A 23,878-nucleotide genomic window follows, 5' to 3' on the forward strand; every position below is an offset into this window, starting at 1 on the left:
TAATGGGTTTATATTTCCAAAAATTGTTGATAACCTGCAAGATGATGTTTGGTATTATTCTGATTGCTGGTCTGATTTGCATTCGGTTTCATACAACTGTAAGTTATATTAAAATATAATATAATATTTTGTGACTGATTTTGTTTTTTCTATTTTATTTCTTTTTTTCTTGCTGTTATTTTATTTCTATTCAGTTGTATATTTGTACATATATACATATATATACAGGTTGAGTCATGAGGAACTTAACATACTTCTACCATATGAAGAGTCCCTCAGGGAGCATATCATGTGGCCACTAAAAAATGTCAACTCCTCTTCTTTATTAATTAACAGGGTGATTTGTGTAATTGACCATTTATTTCATTTTACTGTAGTGTTTATACGGCTCATTTGATTTTTTTAATTTTTGCATGATACAGTACACTACTATCAAGCATTCGACTGGTATTAGCTAAACTAAAAAATTCCAGGACTGGCTTTGGAAAAATTAATTTAGGGATTCGTATTAAATATTACACCCTGTATAAATTTTTTTTAAAATGCAATAAGTGATTTTCAAACTACATAAATAGCCAATGAAAACGACATATGCGACAATGTTGTCGCACTTTTATTAAATTTTTAGTGAACGATCAAATCTTACCAAAAATAGAACAACCATAATGAAGTATCAAATTATAAGGTATTAATTTAAACAAATGTTATAAATTTCAAACATTTAAATTAAAATGAGTTCCTACAACATAATCTAATACGTAGAAAATTAACATCTTTACTGTCACTTTGTATTATCTCTACGATAGAATCAATTGTTTTTCAATTTTAAATTTTTACTGATCGATCGTATTGGGGCATTATTTTCGATAAATAATAAATTAAATTGATTAAAAAGTCAAATCTCTTGTATGTGTTAGTTTTTGTTGATTGTAAATGATTAAAATTTTATGTCAAATAATAATACATTGCATCAACTGTACTAAATAAAAATAAATCTACAAAAGTTTAAAATGAAGGTTGGCGTTGACCGTTTGATGTTTCTTGATATTTTATACCCATTGTCATTATTATCATTATCAACTGTTATTTATGTGTACAAGAAAACATATTTCTTCTGTCATATCTACGTTAAGTACATTGTGTTAGTTTTGGTAGAGCTTTTGTTGCTTTCGTTCAAAATGCCACATCAGTTTTCGACCACAGAATATGCAGACATAATATTTGTTTATGGATTCTGTAATGGGAATGGTAGGGCTGCTAGTAGAGAATATCGCAGGAGATTTCCTAATCGTCGAACTCCCAGTCATCCAACATTTGGGTCAGTTTTTAATTATTTGCGAGAAAATGGCACTTTTCCTAGTGGAACAACAGAGCGACATGTAGATGAAGCGCAGGAAGATGACATTATGGACGCCGTTACTATGAACCCTACAATAAGCACTAGACAAGTAAGTCGAGAACTCAATGTTACTCAATCAAAAGTAAGTAGAGTCTTACAAAAAAATAATCTATACCCATATCACATTCAAATGGTTCAGCGACTACATGCTGGAGATGAGATCGATAGGTTGGAATTTTGTAGATGGATTAACAATAATCGACCAACGCTATATAGGACACTATTTACAGATGAAACCCAATTTACCAGAGACGGGATAAATAATTCACGAAATTCACATGTGTGGGCAGAAGAAAATCCCCATGCTATTCGAGAACGTCGTTCTCAGTTAAGGTTTTCGGTTAACGTGTGGACTGGTGTCATAAATAACCAATTAGTAGGTCCTCACTTTTTTTATGGTCCTTTAACAGGGCAGGTCTATTTGAACTTTCTACAAAATATTTTGCCGAATTTGCTTGCCAACGCGAACGTTGCTATCCGAGGGATGTATTTTCAGCATGATGGGGCACCTCCACACTTTTTACTGGCAGTGAGACAACATCTCAATAATGTTTATGGCAACAGGTGGATAGGACGTACAGGTCCTATTCAGTGGCCTTCAAGATCCCCTGATTTCAATCCCGTTGATTACCATATTTGGGGACGATTGAAGCAACTAGTTTACGCAGTGAATATTAATAACCGACAACAATTAATTGATAGAATTATACATTGTTGTAATACTATTAGAAACGATCCCCAGAGTATCCGTAATTCAATAGGTCAATTAACAATTCGGCAACAAAAATGTGTACAGGCTGCAGGGTTCCATTTCGAAAATCTATTTTAAATTATTTTTATTTTGTTACCATTATTGTATCTTTTCCAGTTCTAATTTATGGGTTTATCATAACTATGTACATATTTTTAGTTTTTTTTTTAAATTGTTCTTCGTTATTGTTAGTAGTTACTGTTTTTTGTTGTGCAGTGACTCAGTTTATCATTTCAAATAAAATGTTTAAAATTTATAACATTTGTTTAAATTAATTACCTTATAATTTGATACTTCATTATGGTTGTTCTATTTTTGGTAAGATTTGATCGTTCACTAAAAACTTAATAAAAGTGCGACAACATTGTCGCATATGTCGTTTTCATTGGCTATTTATGTAGTTTGAAAATCACTTATTGCATTTTAAAAAAAATATATATACAGGGTGTAATATTTAATACGAATCCCTAAATTAATTTTTCCAAAGCCAGTCCTGGAATTTTTTAGTTTAGCTAATACCAGTCGAATGCTTGATAGTAGTGTACTGTATCATGCAAAAATTAAAAAAATCAAATGAGCCGTATAAACACTACAGTAAAATGAAATAAATGGTCAATTAGACAAATCACCCTGTTAATTAATAAAGAAGAGGAGTTGACATTTTTTAGTGGCCACATGATATGCTCCCTGAGGGACTCTACATATGGTAGAAGTATGTAAAGTTCCTCATGACTCACCCTGTATATATATATATATATATATATATATATATATATATATATATATATATATATATATATATATATATATATATATTTAGTTTTCAGCAAAGATTTTGTACGATATTCAAACATTGGATGTTTGTAAGGATCCCGAGTACGCTCATATTGACAATGTCATAAAGAAGTTTCAATTATCAAGATACAATCGAACCGTCAAAATGTTGGAATTTCAAATTAACTCGAAAGTACCCATCGACGAAAATATCGAGGTAAGTATTGTGAACCAATCTGTGCAATATATTTAGGATAGTATTTAGACTTTTGGAAGAGCTAGTTAGGGCTTGATCATAGATGTGATGATGGTTGAAGGTGGAGAGTGAGAGAGGAGAACCTAGGTGACTACGACACTGGGAGTGTTTGGGTAGTAGCTGAAGGTGAAGAAATAGCGCAGAGAGATCATTGGTCATGGAGACGTAAGATAAGACCAGAATGTATCGGTAGATTGAGAGAGGTAAGGATGCTTAGTGGTGAAACAATGTTGTTGTCCATCAGAGTAAGGAATGCATCAATCCGAAATGAAATATGGACCGTATGAATAAAAAAGGTAATAGGGAATATATATCTTCTTTTTCTTCTCATGGAGCCACAACCCTTTGTGGGTTTTGGCCTGCTTAACAATGTTCTTACGTTGGATACTCTGTCGGATACTTTCCTTCTTCACTGGCTGATGTTCATGGTTTTAAAGATCTTCCTCTACATTGTCTATCTATCTTTTATGGAGTCTTCCTATTGTCCTTCCTTGGGGTTTATACCTCTGGATTACTTTAACAGCTCCATTATCTGGCATTTTTTCCAAGCCACCAAGCTAGTTTGGTCTTTGTGACTACAAATCTAACGAAAGCTGTGCTCTGCATTCAATTAATACAGCTCATAGTTAATAAGTTACAAAAACTTTTTTTAAAAAATACATAAAAGACCGAACTTTGGACTCCACAAAAAACACATTAAAAACTTTTTTTACGGTACGGATGTAATATCGCCACCATTTGGTTGGAGATGAAGCGGCACACAGTAATTGAATTATTATTTTAGGGAACAATCTCGACAGCTAAATGGACTAATGGAAAATGGCTGAGTATTCCTTTCATTCCATACGTAGCAGATATATGTAGTATAGCATATCAATATTATCCTGAACAAATGTTGTACATGTTGACAGGTATGGGAGTAGCGCATCCTGACAGATGTCCATTTCCTGCTGTAAGTATATATTTAGGCATTCATACATATTCATCAGAAGTATTTATAGTTATTTATTCAACTATTTAACAAATACAAATATTCTTTGTAGCTAGTCAATAAAAAAATACATAATATATAAAAAGGGAATACAAAACGTAATTTGAATATATTACAAACAAGAACACATATTAAATCGGATAAAGATTTATGGCAAAGTCATGGTAAGCAGTTTAGTAGATGTTCTGCAATGAGTCATATATTCTTCTGGGCAGTAAAAGCGATGTTTCAGAAGATATTTTTTTATAACTTTTTTGAAACTATTACAGCTTAGCTGTTTAATACCTTTTGTTAAAATATTATTTATTAATAGTTATAATTAAGGCAATTTTTTTCTGAAAGACGTAATCTACAGCGATTTGTTCATAAGTAGTATGAACGTGAACATCAGACTGCTTTATTAAATGTGTCAACAAAAGAGGTCCTAAGACCAAACCTTATGGGACTCCATGTTTTACGGGTAGAAAATCGGAGAGATGACCTTTAGACACTACCGACTGGAGTCTGTCACATAGATAAGAAGTTATAAGTTTAAGACGGATACTTCTGATTCCATCGTAATTTAATTTGTGGAGCAGAATGTCGTGTGAAACGCAATCAAAAGCATTCGACAAGTCGCAAAGAGAAATTGCTATGCGATTGCCGCGTTTAAGACCCTCAATCACCTTGCTCACAACATTAAATACCGCGCTCGTAGAACGAGCCCTTCTGAATCCATATCGTGAGTTGCTAAAGTAATTATTTGACTCAAAATACGAATAAATTGTTGTTTGATAACCTTTTCAATCACTTTCTCAAAAGTAGAAACAATGCTTATGGGTCCGTAGTTGCCAGTTTTTGATGAATCACCTTTTTGTAGATAGGTAGTACTTTTGAGTGTTTTAGTACTTTCGGAAATACTCCAGTTGATAGAATTAAATTAATAAGATGTTAAAACTATTTGGTAAGTTTCTTTTAAAATTTTGCTATTAATTTCGTGAACGTCGAAGGAAAATTTCTATAATTGAAGAGGACATCGACAATAATAGTGGGAAGAAACGTCATTATATTTTCTGGTTCTAGATCAGGTTGTACCGAACTGGTTGTATTGTTTCTAACCAAACATAATCACATCATTAAGTTTTCCATTTTTTGTGTTTTTCAAACTTTTTTTGTTTAGATGAAGTTTATGCCTTTTGTGTTTATGTTTAATTATTTCATCTATGAGCTTTCTTATTCTCTAATCTTTGTTATCGTGGTTCTGTTTTAACAGTAGCTAATCGGGTGCAAAACTATAGGATTTTATTATTGTTTAGTTGGATGCCATTCCTTAACATTCCTTTTCCATCAAAAACATCATTAATCAAATAATATTTTATTAACATTGTGTATAATTGATAATCTTTTAAAAATGATTATTCAATTAGATTTGGGTACTTCATTGGGTATAATTGTACCATTTTTATCTTCCAGTGTGTATAAAATTTTAATTTGCTTCTTAAAAACATACGAAATAGAAACACGAATTTTATCTTAAAATATTCAAACAAGAATAAACTAGCTCCAATTGTTGCGTTAGGAGAAAAATTATAAAGCCAACTGGGAGAATTTTACCAGTGAAAACGTATCATCTCGCAGATTGACAGATTTTATGATGGGACAGTCAAATTTACAATATTAGAGAGTGAAGTCGGATTCTTGGTCTGGCATTTCTCCAGTCAAGTATTGCTGGGATTATCTTAGTTCTATAAATGCCCGCTTAGCCCATCTGAGAGTCAAGTAAAAATTTCAGTCTTCTAGCAAAATTAAAAGTTTTTGTGATTGCATTTTTGAGAAATTTATTATGGTTTCCTTAACTTCTGATTTACCTCTTGGTCATAAAATGATAAAACATGTCCAACTGCATGCTTATGGGAGTGAAGTTAAAGCAGTGTCCCTAATTCATCATCTTTCGCTGGAAAGCAGTTCCTCCAGTTATTCTTTATTAAAAGAACCCCAAAGACTGCAACCAAAGTGTATAGTGAAACAACCAAAGATACACTGTAAGTTTTTATCTTTTCTTATATCCTGCTACAGTAAATCAAATTAAAGAGCTGCGCGTGTGAAATTTTCTTAATTTTAAAATGTGCACTGGTCAGTTCAACGTCTTCTTCAAAATCATAAAGCTCGTCGTTTGGAATTTTCAAGAACACATATTTAGTGGAATATCGACAACTGGAAAAACGTTCATTTCACTGATGAGACCAGAATCCTATTATGGAAGCCAGATGGTCAAAACTACGTCTACAGAAGAGTTGGAGAACGATTTGCCAGCTGAAGTCTCGCCCAAACCATTAGTTTTGGAGATAATGGCATAATTCTTTGGGAAGGTATTAGTTGGGAGGTACGTACCGCACTTGTGGAAGTGATTGGACGGATGACTGGTGATTCTTACGTTTAAAATATCCTGCAAGATCATGTTTTTTCGTATGTTGGTTACATTAGACATGAAAGATTCACGTTAATGCACGGTAATGCTAGACCACATGCCGCTGCCATAGTAAGTAATTATCCTGATGAGGTTCAAATTCGAAGATTGGATTGGCCACCATTTAGCCCGGATTTAAAATACCGTAGAGCAGCTTCGGCTTGCTGCACAGGATGAATGGAATGCAATTTTCCAAGGGTATGTCCAAAATTTACTTGCAAGCATGCTGAGAAAGATGCAAGCAGTATTAAGAGCTAGAGGGGGGAATACTCGTATAAGCTATCTTAAACTGTGTAACATAGTTTCTTCTTTTAATTGTATAATATTTAGCTTATTATGTGTATTTCTGTAGAAGTTCTAGATAAGCATTCCTCGATCATGTACTTCTTTCAGTTAAAGCGACTTGTTTAGGCAATTTAAATTAATATTTAAGTTTAGAGTAAAATAACCTTATTTACCTAATATTAAACATTTTTTTTCGCAATTTTCTCCGCATAAAAACTTAAAATTGTTCATTAAACATTGTTAAAATAAATTCTATTTTACCATAAACGACTTGATTGACCAGAATTTATTTTGAAAAAACAAAAATTAGAAAATTCCAAAATATTCGACATTTTTGTCCATGAGTGTATAAACAATGTATTGTAATTATTATTTTCTTCTGTTCTCTTTCATTTTATTTTAAACTACATATATCACAAAATTATTAAAATTAATTGCGATAAAATTGGTCATGTTTTTAGGGTAACTATACACTCCACAACTATCCGATGGTTACGAAATATGAAGTTGACAGTTTAATACCAATAAACGGAAGATTTATGTTTAGAACAATTTTGAGAAAAATAGCAACTAAAGAAATAATTGGTTGTATTGAAGGTACTAACTCGCAAACAATATTAAAATAGCATATTTACTTAGGTATAGTAAATGTATGTTTGTGGCAATTATAATATTCGTCAACATTCCTATAATGTTTAATAAAATTCTTGTAAATTGTGTTCTTTTATTAATGATAATTTAAATGTGATTATGATTTTTTATTTTAATTTAAGATACTGTAGGGTATTTTTTAACTGTCGGTCATTTTGACAGCTGTCAAGTGATTTATGTTAAGTTTGGTTTGGCATTTCACCATGAACAACGCTTCTAAATTCGTTATGGTCAACATAATAGTCCATCAGAGCAAGTAATTCGATTAACCATGGAACGATTTTCCACCACATTCACTCTAAATGATAATATGCATTCACAGACACATCGTACAGTGCGTACAGAAGTTGTTGCTTCTATAGAGCGTAGCATACAGGAAGACCCGAATCAGTCTATCTGGCATCGTGCACAGCAGTTGGATACGTGTATATTCACTTTATGGAAGATTTTGCAAAAGATCTTGGTTTGCGTGCTTACAAAATCCAACTCATGCAAGAATTGAAGGTACTTTTAGCAAGGAGTAGATTCGTAGCTTAGGGGAGCGAATTTTGTTTAGCGATGAAGCTCACTTTTGGTCTAATGGCTACGTTAATAAACAAAACTGACCTATTTGGACTTAAGATAATCCTCAAATGTATGTTGAGAAACCATTACATACAGAAAAACTGACTGTTTGGTGTGCTTTATGGTCTCATTGGAACGTACTTCTTCAAAAACGATGCCTTTTTCATTTCTCAATTGAACAATCATGATGTGTTGAAGCTGTCGTTTCAATGTGATGGCGCAACATGTCACACAGCTTGTGCCACAATTGATTTATTAATGGAAACGTTTGGTAACCGCATAGTTTTAGGTTTCGGACCGTGAATTGGCCTCCAAGATCGCGCGATTTAACACTGCTAGACTATTTTATTTAAGGATATGTAAAGTTACTAGTCTACGCCGATAAACATGAAACAATTGACCACTGGGAGGACAACATTGGCTGAGTTATTGCCGATATACAACGACAAATATTGGAAAAATAGATCGAGAATTGGACCTACAGATTAGACTACGTCAGAGCCAGCCATGACGGTCATGTGCCAGAAAGACAATTTCATGTTAATTTGTAAAAATTGTCTTTGTTTTACTCCATTTCAAAGTTCTATACCTCTAAAACAAAACACCCTTTATTACCATCTAGAATGAAAAAATGACACATTTTCAACAATTTTTATATGTACCTTTGTATTATATACGGCAATTAGACATCTTTTATATTATTATACAACTTTTGAAGATTACAATTTTTTCTTGTTTTTTTTCTATTGTTCGTGTATTTCAAAGATGGCGCTAAAAAATTTTCGTTCAAAAATTTGTGCTCTATGGCGGACTGTTAATTTCTTGAACGGCAAATCTGAAACATAAAATTCGAGAAGCGTTATAAAAAAGATGTAACCTTACGTGATAGCTTACTAGAAAAATTGAAAATTAAAATAAATAATAAAATGGCGGACATTTGAAAAAATTGTTAAAAAATTGACCTTTTTTTCGGCATTTTTTAATCACAAACATTTTATTATTCTTTTTATTTTGGTCACATTGTGATAAACTATCATAGAAAAAACCAAAACAAACAAAATGCATCAAGGTTTATTAAAATCGACCAACTAGATCCGAAGTAAAGATTTTGAGAAAAACTACGTTTTCAAAACTGGCGGACAGTTATCACTGAATAAGTCGGTCGATTTTAAAATTTTGTGACTAAAAAAAGTCGAAAAAGTTCTATGTCCGCTATTTTGTGGTTTTTTCTTATTTTCAATTTTTCTGGTAAAATATTATGTAAGGTACTTCTCTTTTAAAACCTTTCTCGAATTTTATATTTCAAATTTACCATTCCAGAGATAACTGTCCGCCATGGAGCAGTAATTTTTAGACGAAAAATTTTTGGCACCATCTTTAAAATACAGGAACAGTAAAAAAAAAGGAAGAAATAATTTTTGTAATCTTTAAAAGTTGTAGAACAATATAAAAAAAATTGATTGCTATATATGATAGAAAAGATACAACAAAAATTATTGAGAATGTGTCTTTTTTAGCATTACTGACGGTAATAATAGTCCCTTAAATATTTATATAAAAATGTGTATGAATGTTACACCAATGATTTTAATACATAATAGTAGAATCAATAGAAAAAAGAGAAAAAAAACACAACAAAAAAATAATTGTGGAACAAAAAACAAGAATCGCGGATAAACAAGGAATGCTTATCTAGAACTTCTACAGAAAAACACATAATAAGCTAACTATTATACAATTAAAAGAAGAGACTATGTTACACAGTTTAAGATAGCTTATACGATAAGCTCACTAAAAATTCTGAGATAAATTTATTACTGATATCGAACACGATATCTAGATAGAAAAATATGCTAGCAAATTAAAAACCGCCCAAGCACTGAATCTAGAACAACTCAGCGTTAATAAAATTAACTCACTTATAACAAAAGAACTATTGAATTCTAGCTCAGAAGTAGCAACCCGCTATAACAACAAAAAATCCAAAATAAGTGCAGAATCGAAGAATATGCTGAAACAACGAAAAGAGCTCCTGTCACTAAACAAAAGAAATACCACAGAATACAAAGAACTTAATCGAGCCATACGAAAACAGATAAAAGACAATATTAAAAAACATCAACAAGAACATGTAGAAAGAGTGATAGAGAAAAATCGAAGTCTGAAATATACCAAACCAAATTAGAAAAGAAAAATATTATAACTATGAAAAATCAACAAGGCCAACTAGAAACAAGCAAAGCTCAGATATCAAACATAGTTGAAAACTTCTATACTGAGTTATACCGCTCAAGAAACGATCCCCCCGACTCTTCAAAGCAAAATCTGAAAAGACAAATAACAAACGTAAATTCTGAAGTAATGCCCGAAATAAGCGAAGTAGAAATAGAAAGTGCAATTAAAGAATTGAAAAGAAATAAAGCACCGGGTAGTGATGGAATTCTGGCAGAAATGTTGAAAGAAGGCGGAGAAGTAGTCATCAGGCACCTAAAAATACTTTTTAATAAATGCCTATTTGAAGGAAACATACCAAAGGAATGGAATACTCCTAACACAATATTAATACACAAAAAAGGGGACAATACAGATCTGAAAAATTATCGTCCAATATCACTACTATCACAACTTTATAAAACATTCACAAAAATAATTACAAATAGATTGACAACAAAGTTCGATGTATATCAACCAGTAGAGCAAGCCGGATTTAGAAATGGGTTCAGTACATGTGACCATCTTCACACACTAAAGGTCCTAATAGAAAAAGTTAAAGAATACAATTTACCAATCTGTTTAGCATTTATAGACTACGAGAAAGCTTTTGACAGCATAGAATTATGGGCTATTGAGGAAGCACTGGTCAACAGCAGAATAGATTCTAGATATAGGATATTAATATATAATATATATCAACACGCTGAAATGGTAGTCACGATGGATAACGGAATGAAAACGAGGCCAATAAAAATCAACCGAGGAGTAAGACAGGGAGACACCATATCTCCAAAACTATTTACTGCCGCACTTGAAGACATCTTTAAATCACTAAATTGGAAAACGAAGGGACTATCGATAAACGGAAAGTATTTAAACCATCTAAGATATGCAGATGACGTAGTACTAACAGCCGACAGCTGGAAAGAACTGAACACGATGATCGATGAGCTTCATACGGAATCCATAAAAAAAAGGACTGAAAATGAATCTGAGTAAAACTAAGCTAATGTCGAATAAAGATGATCAACCGACGATAACCATCCAAGGAACAAAAGTGGAACATGTAGAAGAATACATATATCTGGGTCAGAATATCAAGGTAAACAAAGAAAACCAAACTACCGAAATAAGCAGACGAGTAAGAATGGGATGGGCCGCATTTGGAAAACTCTCATACATACTGAAAGACAAAAAGATACCCCAAAACCTTCGAACCAAAGTGTTCGATTCTTGTATCCTTCCCGTTCTCACTTACGGAGCTCAAACCTGGACATTCACAAAAAAGAACATGGACAAGATTCGAAAAACTCAGCGAGCCATGGAACGACAGATGCTTGGTATCTCACTAATAGATCGGCAAACGAACGAAGCAATCCGGAACAAAACAAAAATAAAGGATGCCGCGAAACAAGCAGCTAAATTAAAATGGAAATGGGCTGGACACAATGAACGTCTCGAAGATGGTAGATGGAACAAAGAAGTCGGAAACTGGCGACCGTACGATGCGAAGAGACCAAGAGGAAGACCTCAAATGCGCTGGAGCGACGATATCAAAAGAGTCGCAGGACCAATGTGGAAACGCCTAGCACACAACAGGGATGAATGGCGAGAAATGGGAGAGGCCTTTATTCGACAATTCGGATAGAAAAAGGGCTATAAAAAAAAAAAAATCGAACACGATATACAAGGAAAATAAACATTATCATATAAAGTTATGAACAATTTAAATTAGAGAGAAGAAAATGTGGCTATGAAAATATTAAAATATTTTTTTCTGGTATTCATGGTGTTACGCTACTGATTCCTGACCATAACGGTAAAAGCTACGAGTGTAGATGAGAGCGTTGATTGAATAACCCAAATTATTATTAATCAACGATGAGAGTATTCGATAATTGACGTCCCAAGTAAACACGGTAAGGTAACATCGAGAACCTAAGAACCCAAAAACTGTCCAAGCTCTAGGCTGTTTGAGAAGCAGGGACATCTGCGACGAAAGTTAGAAGATTGGAAACTTAGTTCTATTGGAAAAAAGACTGATTTAGTCCAACGACTAAAGGACGCTTTGAAAAAAGAGGGTGTCAACCCGAAAACTTATATATTTGAGGACAAACATGCTGAGGTCACACATACTGAGGTTACACTCACAAAAAAGGTAGTGAATAAGATTCGCGTGACTCAGAAAGCTATAGAGTGCCAGAAATTGGGATTCTCTCTGAGAGACCAAATCCCAAACGAAGAAATAAATCGATGCCGACATCTGAAGCAAGTGGAAGCTCTGTTCGTAAGTATTAGTCCAAACTGTTCAATTTTTTCACAAGCGAAAAATCATGTCATTATTTCGCTGTATTACTAGCTACCATTCTACCACAATTTTACAATTATTTCTCATCCTTCAACCCTTCCTACTCATATTTTAACCCCACTCCATTAGAAATACAGACAGTTGTAAGATAGCAAAAAAGACAGTCTCTCTTTCGATTCTTGACTGTTGCTAAGGACAGTCGTTGGCTCTTTTTGTCTGCAGAGTCTCGCTAGGCAGGCGTATGATCTCTTTAGCCTATTACCTATCGCTTGGTACAGACTTACCACGCTTTTTCTCCACTCTAATTATCTCTCTCGCTTATAGTTACGCGAAAAATACCTCAAATACTATTCTAAATCGTGTACAGACGCAAATGTGCTATATCTCGTGATCTCAGTGTTAGTACCGCGAAACACGTGTTTAGAAGCCGGTACCCGGACAGATCCCCCGTATGAAGAACAACCGCGACTGAAAACCTCTAAATACCGCGAGTGTGTGTGTGCAGCAGGAGAATTGGTAAGACTTTGTATAAACTTAATTTGCTATAATCTGTATAACCTTTTATCACATATCCTAATTTATTTGAACCAGCCCTATGTAATACAGTCCTCATTAACTGAAATTATAGTCATAATTTCACATATGTACACCCTTTTTGTACACCAACTTCCCTCGAACAACTATATGACACAGTTCGAATCAGCTGCAAAAGCGAACGGATGGTGAGAAAAAGAAAAGGTTATAAACCTGACTATGGCTCTTAAAGGAGATGCCTTAGATGTGCTGCCGGCCACAGCCTTAGAGGAGAAGATAATTTCGTACAACTTAAGAAGAGATTAAACATGCGATATGGTCACGAACATTTGGAACATGTCTACCAGTCGCACATTATTATAAGTCATACTTAAATATCTTGAAGATATGAAAATATTTATAGAGAAAGAGATAAGAAGTAAAAAGGTAATGATTTAAAGATTATCGTTCTATTGTTTATACTTCGTCGCAAATGTTGGTCAACTTTAACCGGTTGTATCTCATTAACCACTGCTCGTAATTCAACTTTTTTTCTTTTATAAAAAAACGACTTGCTGAGTCTTTTTCAACGCCGTTTCCTGAATTTAATTTAAGCTAATAGTTACCGAGATATTCTATTTTTTTAAAAGCCAAAATTTTTTTTATAATTTTAAAACATTAGGTACTGAGGCCGTCCAAATAATCCGATGCATTTTTATAAGTAAAGAAATTGACAAATTTCTATATGGTCTAGGTTTTGTTGTGCAAGATTTAAAAAAACTTTTAGATTGAAAAATTATTATGAGAAGTTTGTTAAATCGATTTTGATAACATTTCCTGGGCTGCTCTATTATGTTAGAAAGATTTTCCAGACGAATTATAAAGGTCTTAAGTGCTAAGTGGTTGAAAAACATTGAATAAAACTTGTTTCTTCCTCTTTTTTTTTTGTGTTTATTGCTATTTTGCACCGGTAATAAATTAAAACATTATTAATCAGCTCTGTATCTTACAGAAAATTATCGTTATTATATTTCTACGATTTTGCTGCGAAATGAATTGTTTTAAAGTTATAAGCAAGAAAAGTAGAAAAAAATCGATGTTTTTAGTAATTTTTAAATATTTTAATTTTTTTATTAATGTTCCCGACTTATTTTAGAGGAAGGAGTCAATTAATATTACTGAAGTTATCGCCTAACTATTTCTGCAAAAATCCGAATGCCACCTCTCACATCCACCTCAAGACAGATCCGCCCTGTCTATTAACTGTTATAGCTTTAATTACATATATCATTCCTAGCTTTTAAGATCATTACAATGTACTGATAGAGACGGCAACGGTGTACCAAGCAGATAAAAGTAAATATATTTTTCTCCTACTAAAATCCCAAATATTGCGATTAGTAGCGAAAAATAATTTACGGTTTGTTTACATAATATGTGAATTTAAAAAGGCTTCGTAATACCACAGTGAGAAATTTCTGGAAAAAAACTCGCTTTCGGTAAAAACTAGTGTTTGAAGTGATAAAAGTAAGTAAGGTTATTTACAATTCGAAACAGTCATACCACAGTATAGATAACAGTTGTTGTCTATACTGTGGTCATACTGGAGGAACTCTGGCCGTTAGCTTTGCGACGTTGCCAAAGTTAAAAATAGTTCTGTAAACTGAGGACTGATAGGAACTGCATTTCTGAGCGGTTGAAGCGAATCTAGTTCCTTTCGCGGTCCTTAGAAACAGATATGATGTACACGGACAGTGATGATAACGCGTCAGAAGGCAAGAAGAGAAAAGATAGAGAGTCAACTTCACCTTTCCTGCAGAGCAAAAAAACTGCCAGAACTCCAAGCAAAATAAAACCAAAGGAAGAAGATTCAGAGGATTTGGACGACGTTATAAGCATGTTCAAGAAGATGATGGAAGAACTTAAAGAAATCAGGAATGAAAATAAGGAATATAGAATAGAGATGATAGCGCTGAAAAAAGAAAATATAAAGATAAATCAAGAATTGGAAGAAACACAAAACAAATTAACCCAGGTTGAAAACAAAGTAGAAAGAATTGAAAAACAGATGAAAAGAAATAACATAGTAATTACGGGTCTACCAATAAACGCAACAGATGAAACACTCTTAAAAAATAACGTAAAAGATTTTATACAAAAGCACCTAAAAGAGGATGTCGAAATAGAATCTGCAATGAAGTTAAAGAACAATATATGTCTGGTACAAATGAAGGAATATGACGAAAAAATTAAGGTAATGAAAGAAAAAAGCAAACTCAGATTTCTTACTGGAGAAAAGATCTTCATCAACGATGACATGACCGAAAAAGAAAGACACATGAGGAAGGAAATCGTAAATAAAAGCAAGGAATTAAGAGCTGAAGGTAGAAATGTAAAGATAGGGTACAGAAAACTAACTGTGGATAGTATAAATTGGGTATGAGCCGGAAATGGTACTTTCAAACGAGAAAAATCTAGAAATATCGACCCAAAAAACGGCATATAGTAGTGGAAAAAGGAAAAGATGGCCCATTATGCCAACGAACCCTAGCGATGAACAGGAAAATGAGTTTGAACATAAATAGCAAAATAAAAAATAAGAATATGTACCTAAATATTGCGACATGGAATGTTCGAAGAGTATACGAGGAGGGAGCATTAATTAACCTAATAGAAGAACTAAAAAAATATAAAATACACATCTTAGCACTACAGGAAACACATTTAACTGGAAACAACGTCGAAAAGATTGGCCCATACACGTTTTATACAAGTGGAGGCAATAATAGGAATTTTGGAGTGGGTTTTCTGGTACATGAAGACGTGGAGCAGGTAAAACGATTCGTAGTAAAATCTGACAGAATGTGTGCAATTAGAATTAAAGGAAAAAATAACATGATATCGTTGATAAATATACATGCTCCAACAGAAGAAAAAGAAGAAGAAGTGAAAGATGAATTCTATGAAGAATTAGAGTCATTGTGTGAAGAAATGCCCAGACAAGACACTAAAATTATTATAGGCGACGCCAATGCAAAGGTCGGAAGAGAAGATATATATATAAAAACATAACAGGGGGTGAAAGTAAACATTTGAATACAAATGATAATGGACAGAGATTAATCACATTCGCAATTGAAAACAGGATGAAGATAATGAGTACCCATTTTAGGAGAAAAAATATATATAAAGGAACGTGGAAAATTCCGGGGTCAAATGGAACTAATCAAATAGACCACATCTTAATACAAGGGAAGTTTGCGAATTTAATAACAAATGTGAAAACGTGCAGAGGGGCTGACGTAGACTCAGATCATTTTTTGGTTAGAATTAATATGAGAGAAGCAATAATTAAAAGGCATAAACGGAAAAAGAAAGTGCAACGTAAATTTACCTTTGAAAAACTGCGAAAATTTGAGGTAAAGCAGGACTATCAAAAGGATATACAAGAAACCTACGCTAAACAAGATAGTACTACTGTGAGTAACATACAACAAAAGTTCTTGAAAATGACAAACACTATAAAGGAAGCTACGTCGAAGAACATACCAAGAGCAAAAAGATTTAGAAAAAACCACTGGTTCAATGACGAATGCAGTACAGAGTTAAAAAAAAGATCAGATTTGAGATTAAAAAGTTTACGTTCGCAAAAACAAGACGACCTAGAAAGGTATGCCGTACAACGAAAAAAAGTAAAGAGAATCCTAAGGGAGCGGAAACGAAAGTATATGGAGAATAAAATTAAGCGCATTGAAGAAAATTACAAGAAAAATGAAATAAAATTTTTTTATAAAGAAGTAAAATACATTAAAACTGGGTACCAGGAAGAACGATGAATGTAAAAGATAAGCAAGGAAACCTGATAGTGGATGAAGACCAAATATGTGAAAGGTGGAAAGAATATTTCGAAGAGATACTAAATGACGAAGTGACTACTGAAGAAAATTGTTATGTTCCTAGACCTCAAATAGTAATAGAAGAAATACCAAAGCCCACAAGAGAAGAAATTGAAGAAATAATAAAAGATATGAAAAACCAAAAAAGTCCCGGGGAGAGCGGCATTGTGGCAGAGAACATAAAATATGGAGGAGAGGTCTTAATAAACAAACTTGGTGAGCTAATACTAGAAGTATGGGATGCCGAAGAAATGCCTCAAGAATGGAATAAGTCGATTATAATTCCTATACACAAAAAGGGAGATAGAACTGAATGCACAAACTCTAGAGGAATATCCTTATTAGAAGTAATGTATAAAGTACTCGCCATACTAATTAAAAAACGATTAGAAATATATATAGAGAAGAATCTAGGAGAATACCAGGGAGGATTTCGGAAAGGAAGATCAACAACCGATCAAATTTTTATGCTAAAACAAATCCTGACCAATTGCTATGAATACAACATTTCAGCACAAGTACTTTTTATTGATTACAAAGCTGCCTACGATACAATAAACAGAAACAAGTTAATAGAAACACTAAAAGAATTCCAAATGCCAGAAAAAATAATAAGATTGGTAAAAATGACAATTAGACAAACCATTTGTGCTGTGAGATGCAACGGTACAGTCTCAGAAGAATTCGAAGTGAAAAAAGGTGTTCGCCAAGGAGACCCGTTATCTACATTGCTATTCAATATAGTTCTAGAAAAAATTGTAAGGATTAGTGGGATAAATAGGTCCGGTACTATTTTATACAAGGAGCACCAATGCTTAGCATATGCTGATGATGTGGTTCTCATTGCAAGAAATGGAAAAGAACTATCAAATATAACAAAAAGACTGATTCGGGAAAGCTCTAAAATGGGACTGAAAGTTAATATTAATAAATCGAAGTACATGGAGATCTCGAGCAAAAAAGGAATAAGCACCAGGGGATCCTTTAAATTGGAGGTGGAGAATGGATCAGTTGTAGAATTCGAGAAGGTGGATGAATATATGTACTTAGGTACTCTTATTGATCAGACATGTAAAGAAGAAACTGAAATCAACCTGAGACTGACCAAGAGCAACAGGTGTGCTGGAGCCATGAGCAAAATAATTAAGGCCAAAGATATATCTCGTAATACAAAAATAAGAGTATACAAAACTATAATTAGACCCACAATGCTATACGCTGCCGAGACATGGACTATGAACAAAACCGTACAGAACACATTGGAAGCATGGGAAAGAAAGATACTTCGCAGAATATTTGGTGGAAAAGTAGTAGAAGGAGAATGGAGAAGACGAACTAATGCAGAAGTGTATCAGTTGTATGCTAACCCTACAATAACAAATGTGGTGAAAAAACGTAGACTAGAATGGCTCGGCCATCTAGAAAGAATGCAAGGTAATAGACTAGTCAAGAATATTGCTTGGAGAGTACCTGAGGGCAAAAAAAAGAGAGGAAGACCAAGAAAGAAATGGAGAGATGCAGTGATGGAAGATGTCAGAGAGATGGGAATCAGAGATTGGAAGCTGTTAACTAAGAATAGAAAACGATGGAAATTATCCATCCAGCAATGGGCCTAAAAGGCCTGTTAACGCTGTACATACATACAATGTACTGATGTACTAATCTGTAGTGTTATCCTTACTGAAATCCCCCCACCAGGATACCCGAACATAGACTTTTGTTGCTTCCGGAATATTTTACCGGAGGTAAGATATTTTATTACTTGCAACTTAATTTCTAATTTTTATGTTGTTAACAGGCTTTATTTACATTCAGTGCCACAAGAATTACAATAGCTCCTGGTACGTCGCATTCGCTACCATATTAATTTTTTCATTGCTTTCAATAGTCGGAAATTTTGGTTTTTCTCTTCCTTCTTTCTCCCCTTGTCAGTCTTAATAAACCTCACTTTCTTCCTTCGGAAAAATACCACTCGTCAACAAACTGCCATAAAAATGCACTATCGGCCTCACACATATTTCTAAAATATTTCTTTCTATTTCTATTTCTTTCAAGCTTTCTTGGTATGTCTAATAGTTTATATTGCTCCCTACTCAATTGCAAAATCTATCTCAACAAACAAGTGTTTCTGGTCTCTCTGAGGACTCATTTCCCTACTAAATACAGTCTCCACATATCCATATTCATGATTTCTTTTTGTACTTTTAATTTCTTTTTACAGTATATTCCTGATCAGTATATACTCTTATTTAGCTAAATTCATTATCTTAAATACCAACCAAATACAGACATAAATTTTTATACCTTCATCATCATCATTATTCTCCAATTATTAAATAATTGACTCATATTTTACAGACTTTTTAATAACAATACTACGATTATCTCTTGATTTACTAAAATCGTTTTAATGTGTTTATATTTCCCAAAATTTAATCAATTATTGATAATCTGCAAGATGATGTTGGGTATTAGTGTGATTATTTGCATTCAGTTTCATACAATTGTAAGTTGTATTATATATTATTATATATATATATTATATTATTATAGAAATTTAATTGAAATAAACATATCTACTACTTAGTTTTCAGCAAAAATTTTGTACGAAATGCAAACATTGGAAATTTGCAAAGATCCTGAGTACGCTCATATTGACAACATGGTGAAGAAGCTCAAAATTTCAAGATACAATCGAACAGTTAAAATGTTGGAATTTGAAATAAGCTCAGATGAACCCATCGACGAAAATATCGAGGTAGGTCTTGCGAAGACTGATTGCGTTATTTATATTCCATTCATTCTGTGCAATATATCTAGAGTAGTATGAATAACTTTGTACCAACTTGCTCGGGCTTGCTCATAGATTGCCTCTCCCTGTTTAGCATGGAAGGTGGTGAGTGGGAGAGGAGGTGAAACTAAGTGATCATCCAGCTTAAGTAAGTTATGTTGTTGGCTTTAATGATATGTTCCAAAGACAGGGTGCTGGAAACTAAAAGTCTTCTTATTGGGGACACCATGATGTTGCCATTCGTAAAAAAATGCATCAATATGAGATCAAATATGGTACGCGTGATAAGGGAGATAATAAGAAAATGAATTTAGCTAAATTAAAGTATATATTGATCAGGAATACACTTTAAAAAGAAATTAAAAGTACAAAAGGAAACCATGAATATGGATATGTAAAGACTGCATTTATCAGGAAAATGACTCCTTCGAGAGACCAGCTACACTTGTTCGTTAAGATAGATCTTGCAATTGGGTGGGGAGCAAGATAGTGCATTTTTATGGCAATTTGCTGACGAGTGGTATTTTTCCGAGGGAAGAAAGTGAGGTTTATTATAACTGACGAGGAAGAAAGAAGGGAGAGGAAAATCAAAGTTTCCGACTATCAAATTCAATGAAAAAATGAATATGGTGGAGTAACTTAAATATATAGAAAACCTCAACAGAGAGAAAGAATTCAGAGCATTCTATAAGAGAGTTAACATCAACAGAAAAGAATTCAAGGCAACCACAAGACAATGCAGAATGGCGACCTATTAACCACAAGAATAGATGGGTGGATTACTTTAACCGGGCACTTAATATAGAGGAAAAAGAAGAAAACCTGGAAGACGAAACAGATGAGGTAAGTGGAAAAGACGAGAGGGAAGAGGAACCACCAACGATTCTTAAACTTAAAGATGCAGTTAAAAAACTAGCCAGAAACAAATCACCCGGAATAGATAATCTCCCAGCTGAACTATATAAAGAAAGTGGCCATGATGCCATAATGGGATTACAGCAGCTTATAAAAGAAATATGGACACAGAAATCCCTCCCCAATAATTGGAATATTGGAATACTTTGCACCATACACAAAAAAAGATATATTTAAATGCTCTAATCACAGAGGAATTACGCTTCTAAATACAGCGTATAAAATATTTTCCACAGTACTATGTCATCGAATTGCACCATGTAAAGAACGGATAGTAGGAAAATACCAGGCTGGTTTCAGAGGTGGTAATTCGACAATTCATCGGATTGAAACCCTAAACCAAATTTTAGAAAAAAACACTGGAATATGGCATTGATATTTATCACATATTTATAGACTAAAAAGCAGCCTACGACTCTGTGAATAGAAGAGAAATGTTCAAAGCAATGCAATAGGTAGGAATGCAAATCAGTTGGTAAATTTACCAAAACTAACTCTTGAAAAACTTGAATGTAAAGTACGAATTCAGGGGGAACTGTCTGAACCTTTTAAAACAAATAACGGGCTACGCCAGGGAGACCCTCTCTCCTGTATACTGTTCAAATTGGCTCTGGAAAAAGTAATACGTATGTCAAAAATCACAACCACTCGATCAGTATATAATAAATCAGTGAAAATCCTGGCCTATGCTGATGATATCAATATTATTGGGAGAACGGAAAACGCTGTACGAGAGACGTATGTAGCATTAAAAGAATCAGCTACAAAAATGGGTTTAATAATAAACACCAACAAAACGAAGTATATGAAAATAAGCAAACAACCACAAATCCTCCGACCACTTGTTATAGAAAACGACGTCATCGAAGCAGCGAACGAATTTGTATTCCTGGGAGCGCTCCTTAACACTGAAAATAATACTACCGCAGAGATAAACCGCAGAATTTGCACGGCCAACAGATTCTATTTTGGGCTCAATATCTTTCTTAAATCCACAGTTATATCGAGAAATACACAAATAAAACTCTACAAAACAATAATACACACAGTCCTAACATATGGTTCAGAGACCTGGACTCGAACAAAAAATAATGAAAACAGATGTTTCGAAAGAAAAGTACTAAGGCGAATTTATGGAGCAGTGAATGACAATGGAGTGTAGATAAGACGATACAACTTCGAACTTTATAGAATATACCAGGAACCTGATGTAAAACATATTAAAATATGACGTCTGAGGTGGATAGGACATGTAATGCGGATGGAACAAAATGGCCCAGCTAGAAAAACGCTCCTTGATAGACCCATTGGTCAGAGAAGAAGAGTAAGACCTAGAACAAGGTTCCTTGATAACATCGATGAAGACATGAGAAATATGGAAATACGTGCTTGGTGGAGAAAGGCGATTGATAGGGACGACTGGAGAGAAATTCTTGAGGAGGCTAGGACCCACGTAGGGTTGTGAAATCAGAATGATGATGATGATATGGTAGCGAATACGACGTACCAGAAGCTATTGTAATTCCTATGGCACTGAATGTCAATAAAGCCTTCGTTTTATCGCAAGAATTATGTATAAGTTGATCTTGTGGAATATATACTATGGGTGATGTGTTTGCATATGTCCATGAGAGTCTAGATTGTGGACTATGCCGACGATGTGTAGGACATGGCTGTGGCTAAATCGGAAGAGCAATTGAAAGCAAGGTTAATAAATTGTGATGATGATAAATAAAATGGGATGTAATCTGGTCCCTCAAAAAACTGAAACTGCTTTTTAATATTGCGGCGAAACCTGAAAAAATTAAAGACAAACATAGAGGAGATGTAGGTTGTAACGAATGAGAGTGTGTACCTTGAGCTGAATTTATAGCTGAATCAAAAGATAGTAAAAGTAGAAAGATCTAGAAGAAAAGGTTAGTGGTAGCTAGCGCACTGTGTCGTTGGATGCAGTTTTAGTGTTGATTGTGGTGCCATCGATGGGATGATTAATTGGAGATAAAAAGGAACAGAAGGGGGTCGAAGCCACAAGAGAAAGAGAAAAAACCTGATGGATTAATGTAAAAAAAATAGATGAAAGAGAAGAAAAAATTGACTGGAACTGGCATCTTATCATTAACCTCAAGATATGGATCGGTCTTGAATACGGGGACGGAACCTATCATTCAGTATAAGTGGCTTGGTTGTTTTCGTTCTTCCTTGTATTGACAAGGAAGAGACGTGTTTGTACTTTGTGTAGTATATTCTGGTTGACATACATAAGGTGAACACAACATTTACCGTATAGTTTCAACAGTGACCGGATGTTTTTTTTTCTAAAATTTCTATTACTTAGATTTCTATTACTTTAAATTACTTTTTTTTCTAAAATTGAAGGAACATTTTAGGGAACAATAATAGCAGCTAAATGGACTAATGGAAAATGGTTAAGTATTCCTTTCATTCCTTATGTACCAGATATATGTAATGTCGTATATCAAAACTATCCAGAACAAGTGTCATTTTTTATGACAGCTTTCGGAGTGGAGCATCCTGACAGATGTCCATTTCCTGCTGTAAGTATAGAAAAATATATCAATATATTTGTTAAAGTCTTAACATATTCCCAATAATCTCTCATTATTCTGTTACAATTATTAAGAAAACACGAATTTAATTCTACCTATGTTCATGTTTTAGGGTAACTATTCAATCCACAACTTCCCGATGGTTACGAAATATGAAGTTGCCACTTTAATACCAATAAATGGAAGATTCATGTTTAAAAGTATTTTGAGAGAAATAGCAACTAAAAAAATAGTTTATTGTATTGAAGGCACTACCCTACAAACAAAAGTATAAGACTAGAAAAGTTACTTAGCAACAATAGCATATTTATATTTTTTGGCAATTATAACAAAGTGGTTTGTCTAAAGGGATTTATTTAAAAAAATTTCAATAAAATTTTTCCACATTTTATAGTTTTAGTAATAATAATTTAGATGAATGTTGAATTTGGATATCCAATTTGTCAATACATACGTTTTTAATTTATATATAAATTCCAAAGCTAGTATAAATATGGCATGTAACTTTGATGGTGTACAACTAAAATTGTAACAATATTATTTGCTTATAAGGGACT

General features: G+C 33.5%; 1 protein-coding gene across 1 annotated transcript; it reads left to right on the forward strand.

Annotated features, from left to right (window-relative positions):
* LOC140438035 (uncharacterized) lies at nucleotides 1-23,662 on the forward strand. Its single transcript, XM_072527750.1, has 6 exons — nucleotides 1-98; nucleotides 2,971-3,141; nucleotides 3,965-4,132; nucleotides 19,636-19,806; nucleotides 23,142-23,309; nucleotides 23,434-23,662. Exons 1-6 carry the CDS (start codon nucleotides 3-5, stop codon nucleotides 23,593-23,595), a joined length of 936 nt encoding a protein of 311 aa, XP_072383851.1. The 5' UTR covers nucleotides 1-2; the 3' UTR covers nucleotides 23,596-23,662.
* The last annotated feature ends 216 nt before the right edge of the window (nucleotides 23,663-23,878 follow it).

Source organism: Diabrotica undecimpunctata, chromosome 1 (assembly GCF_040954645.1).
Source record: "Diabrotica undecimpunctata isolate CICGRU chromosome 1, icDiaUnde3, whole genome shotgun sequence".
Lineage (NCBI taxonomy): Eukaryota > Metazoa > Arthropoda > Insecta > Coleoptera > Chrysomelidae > Diabrotica > Diabrotica undecimpunctata.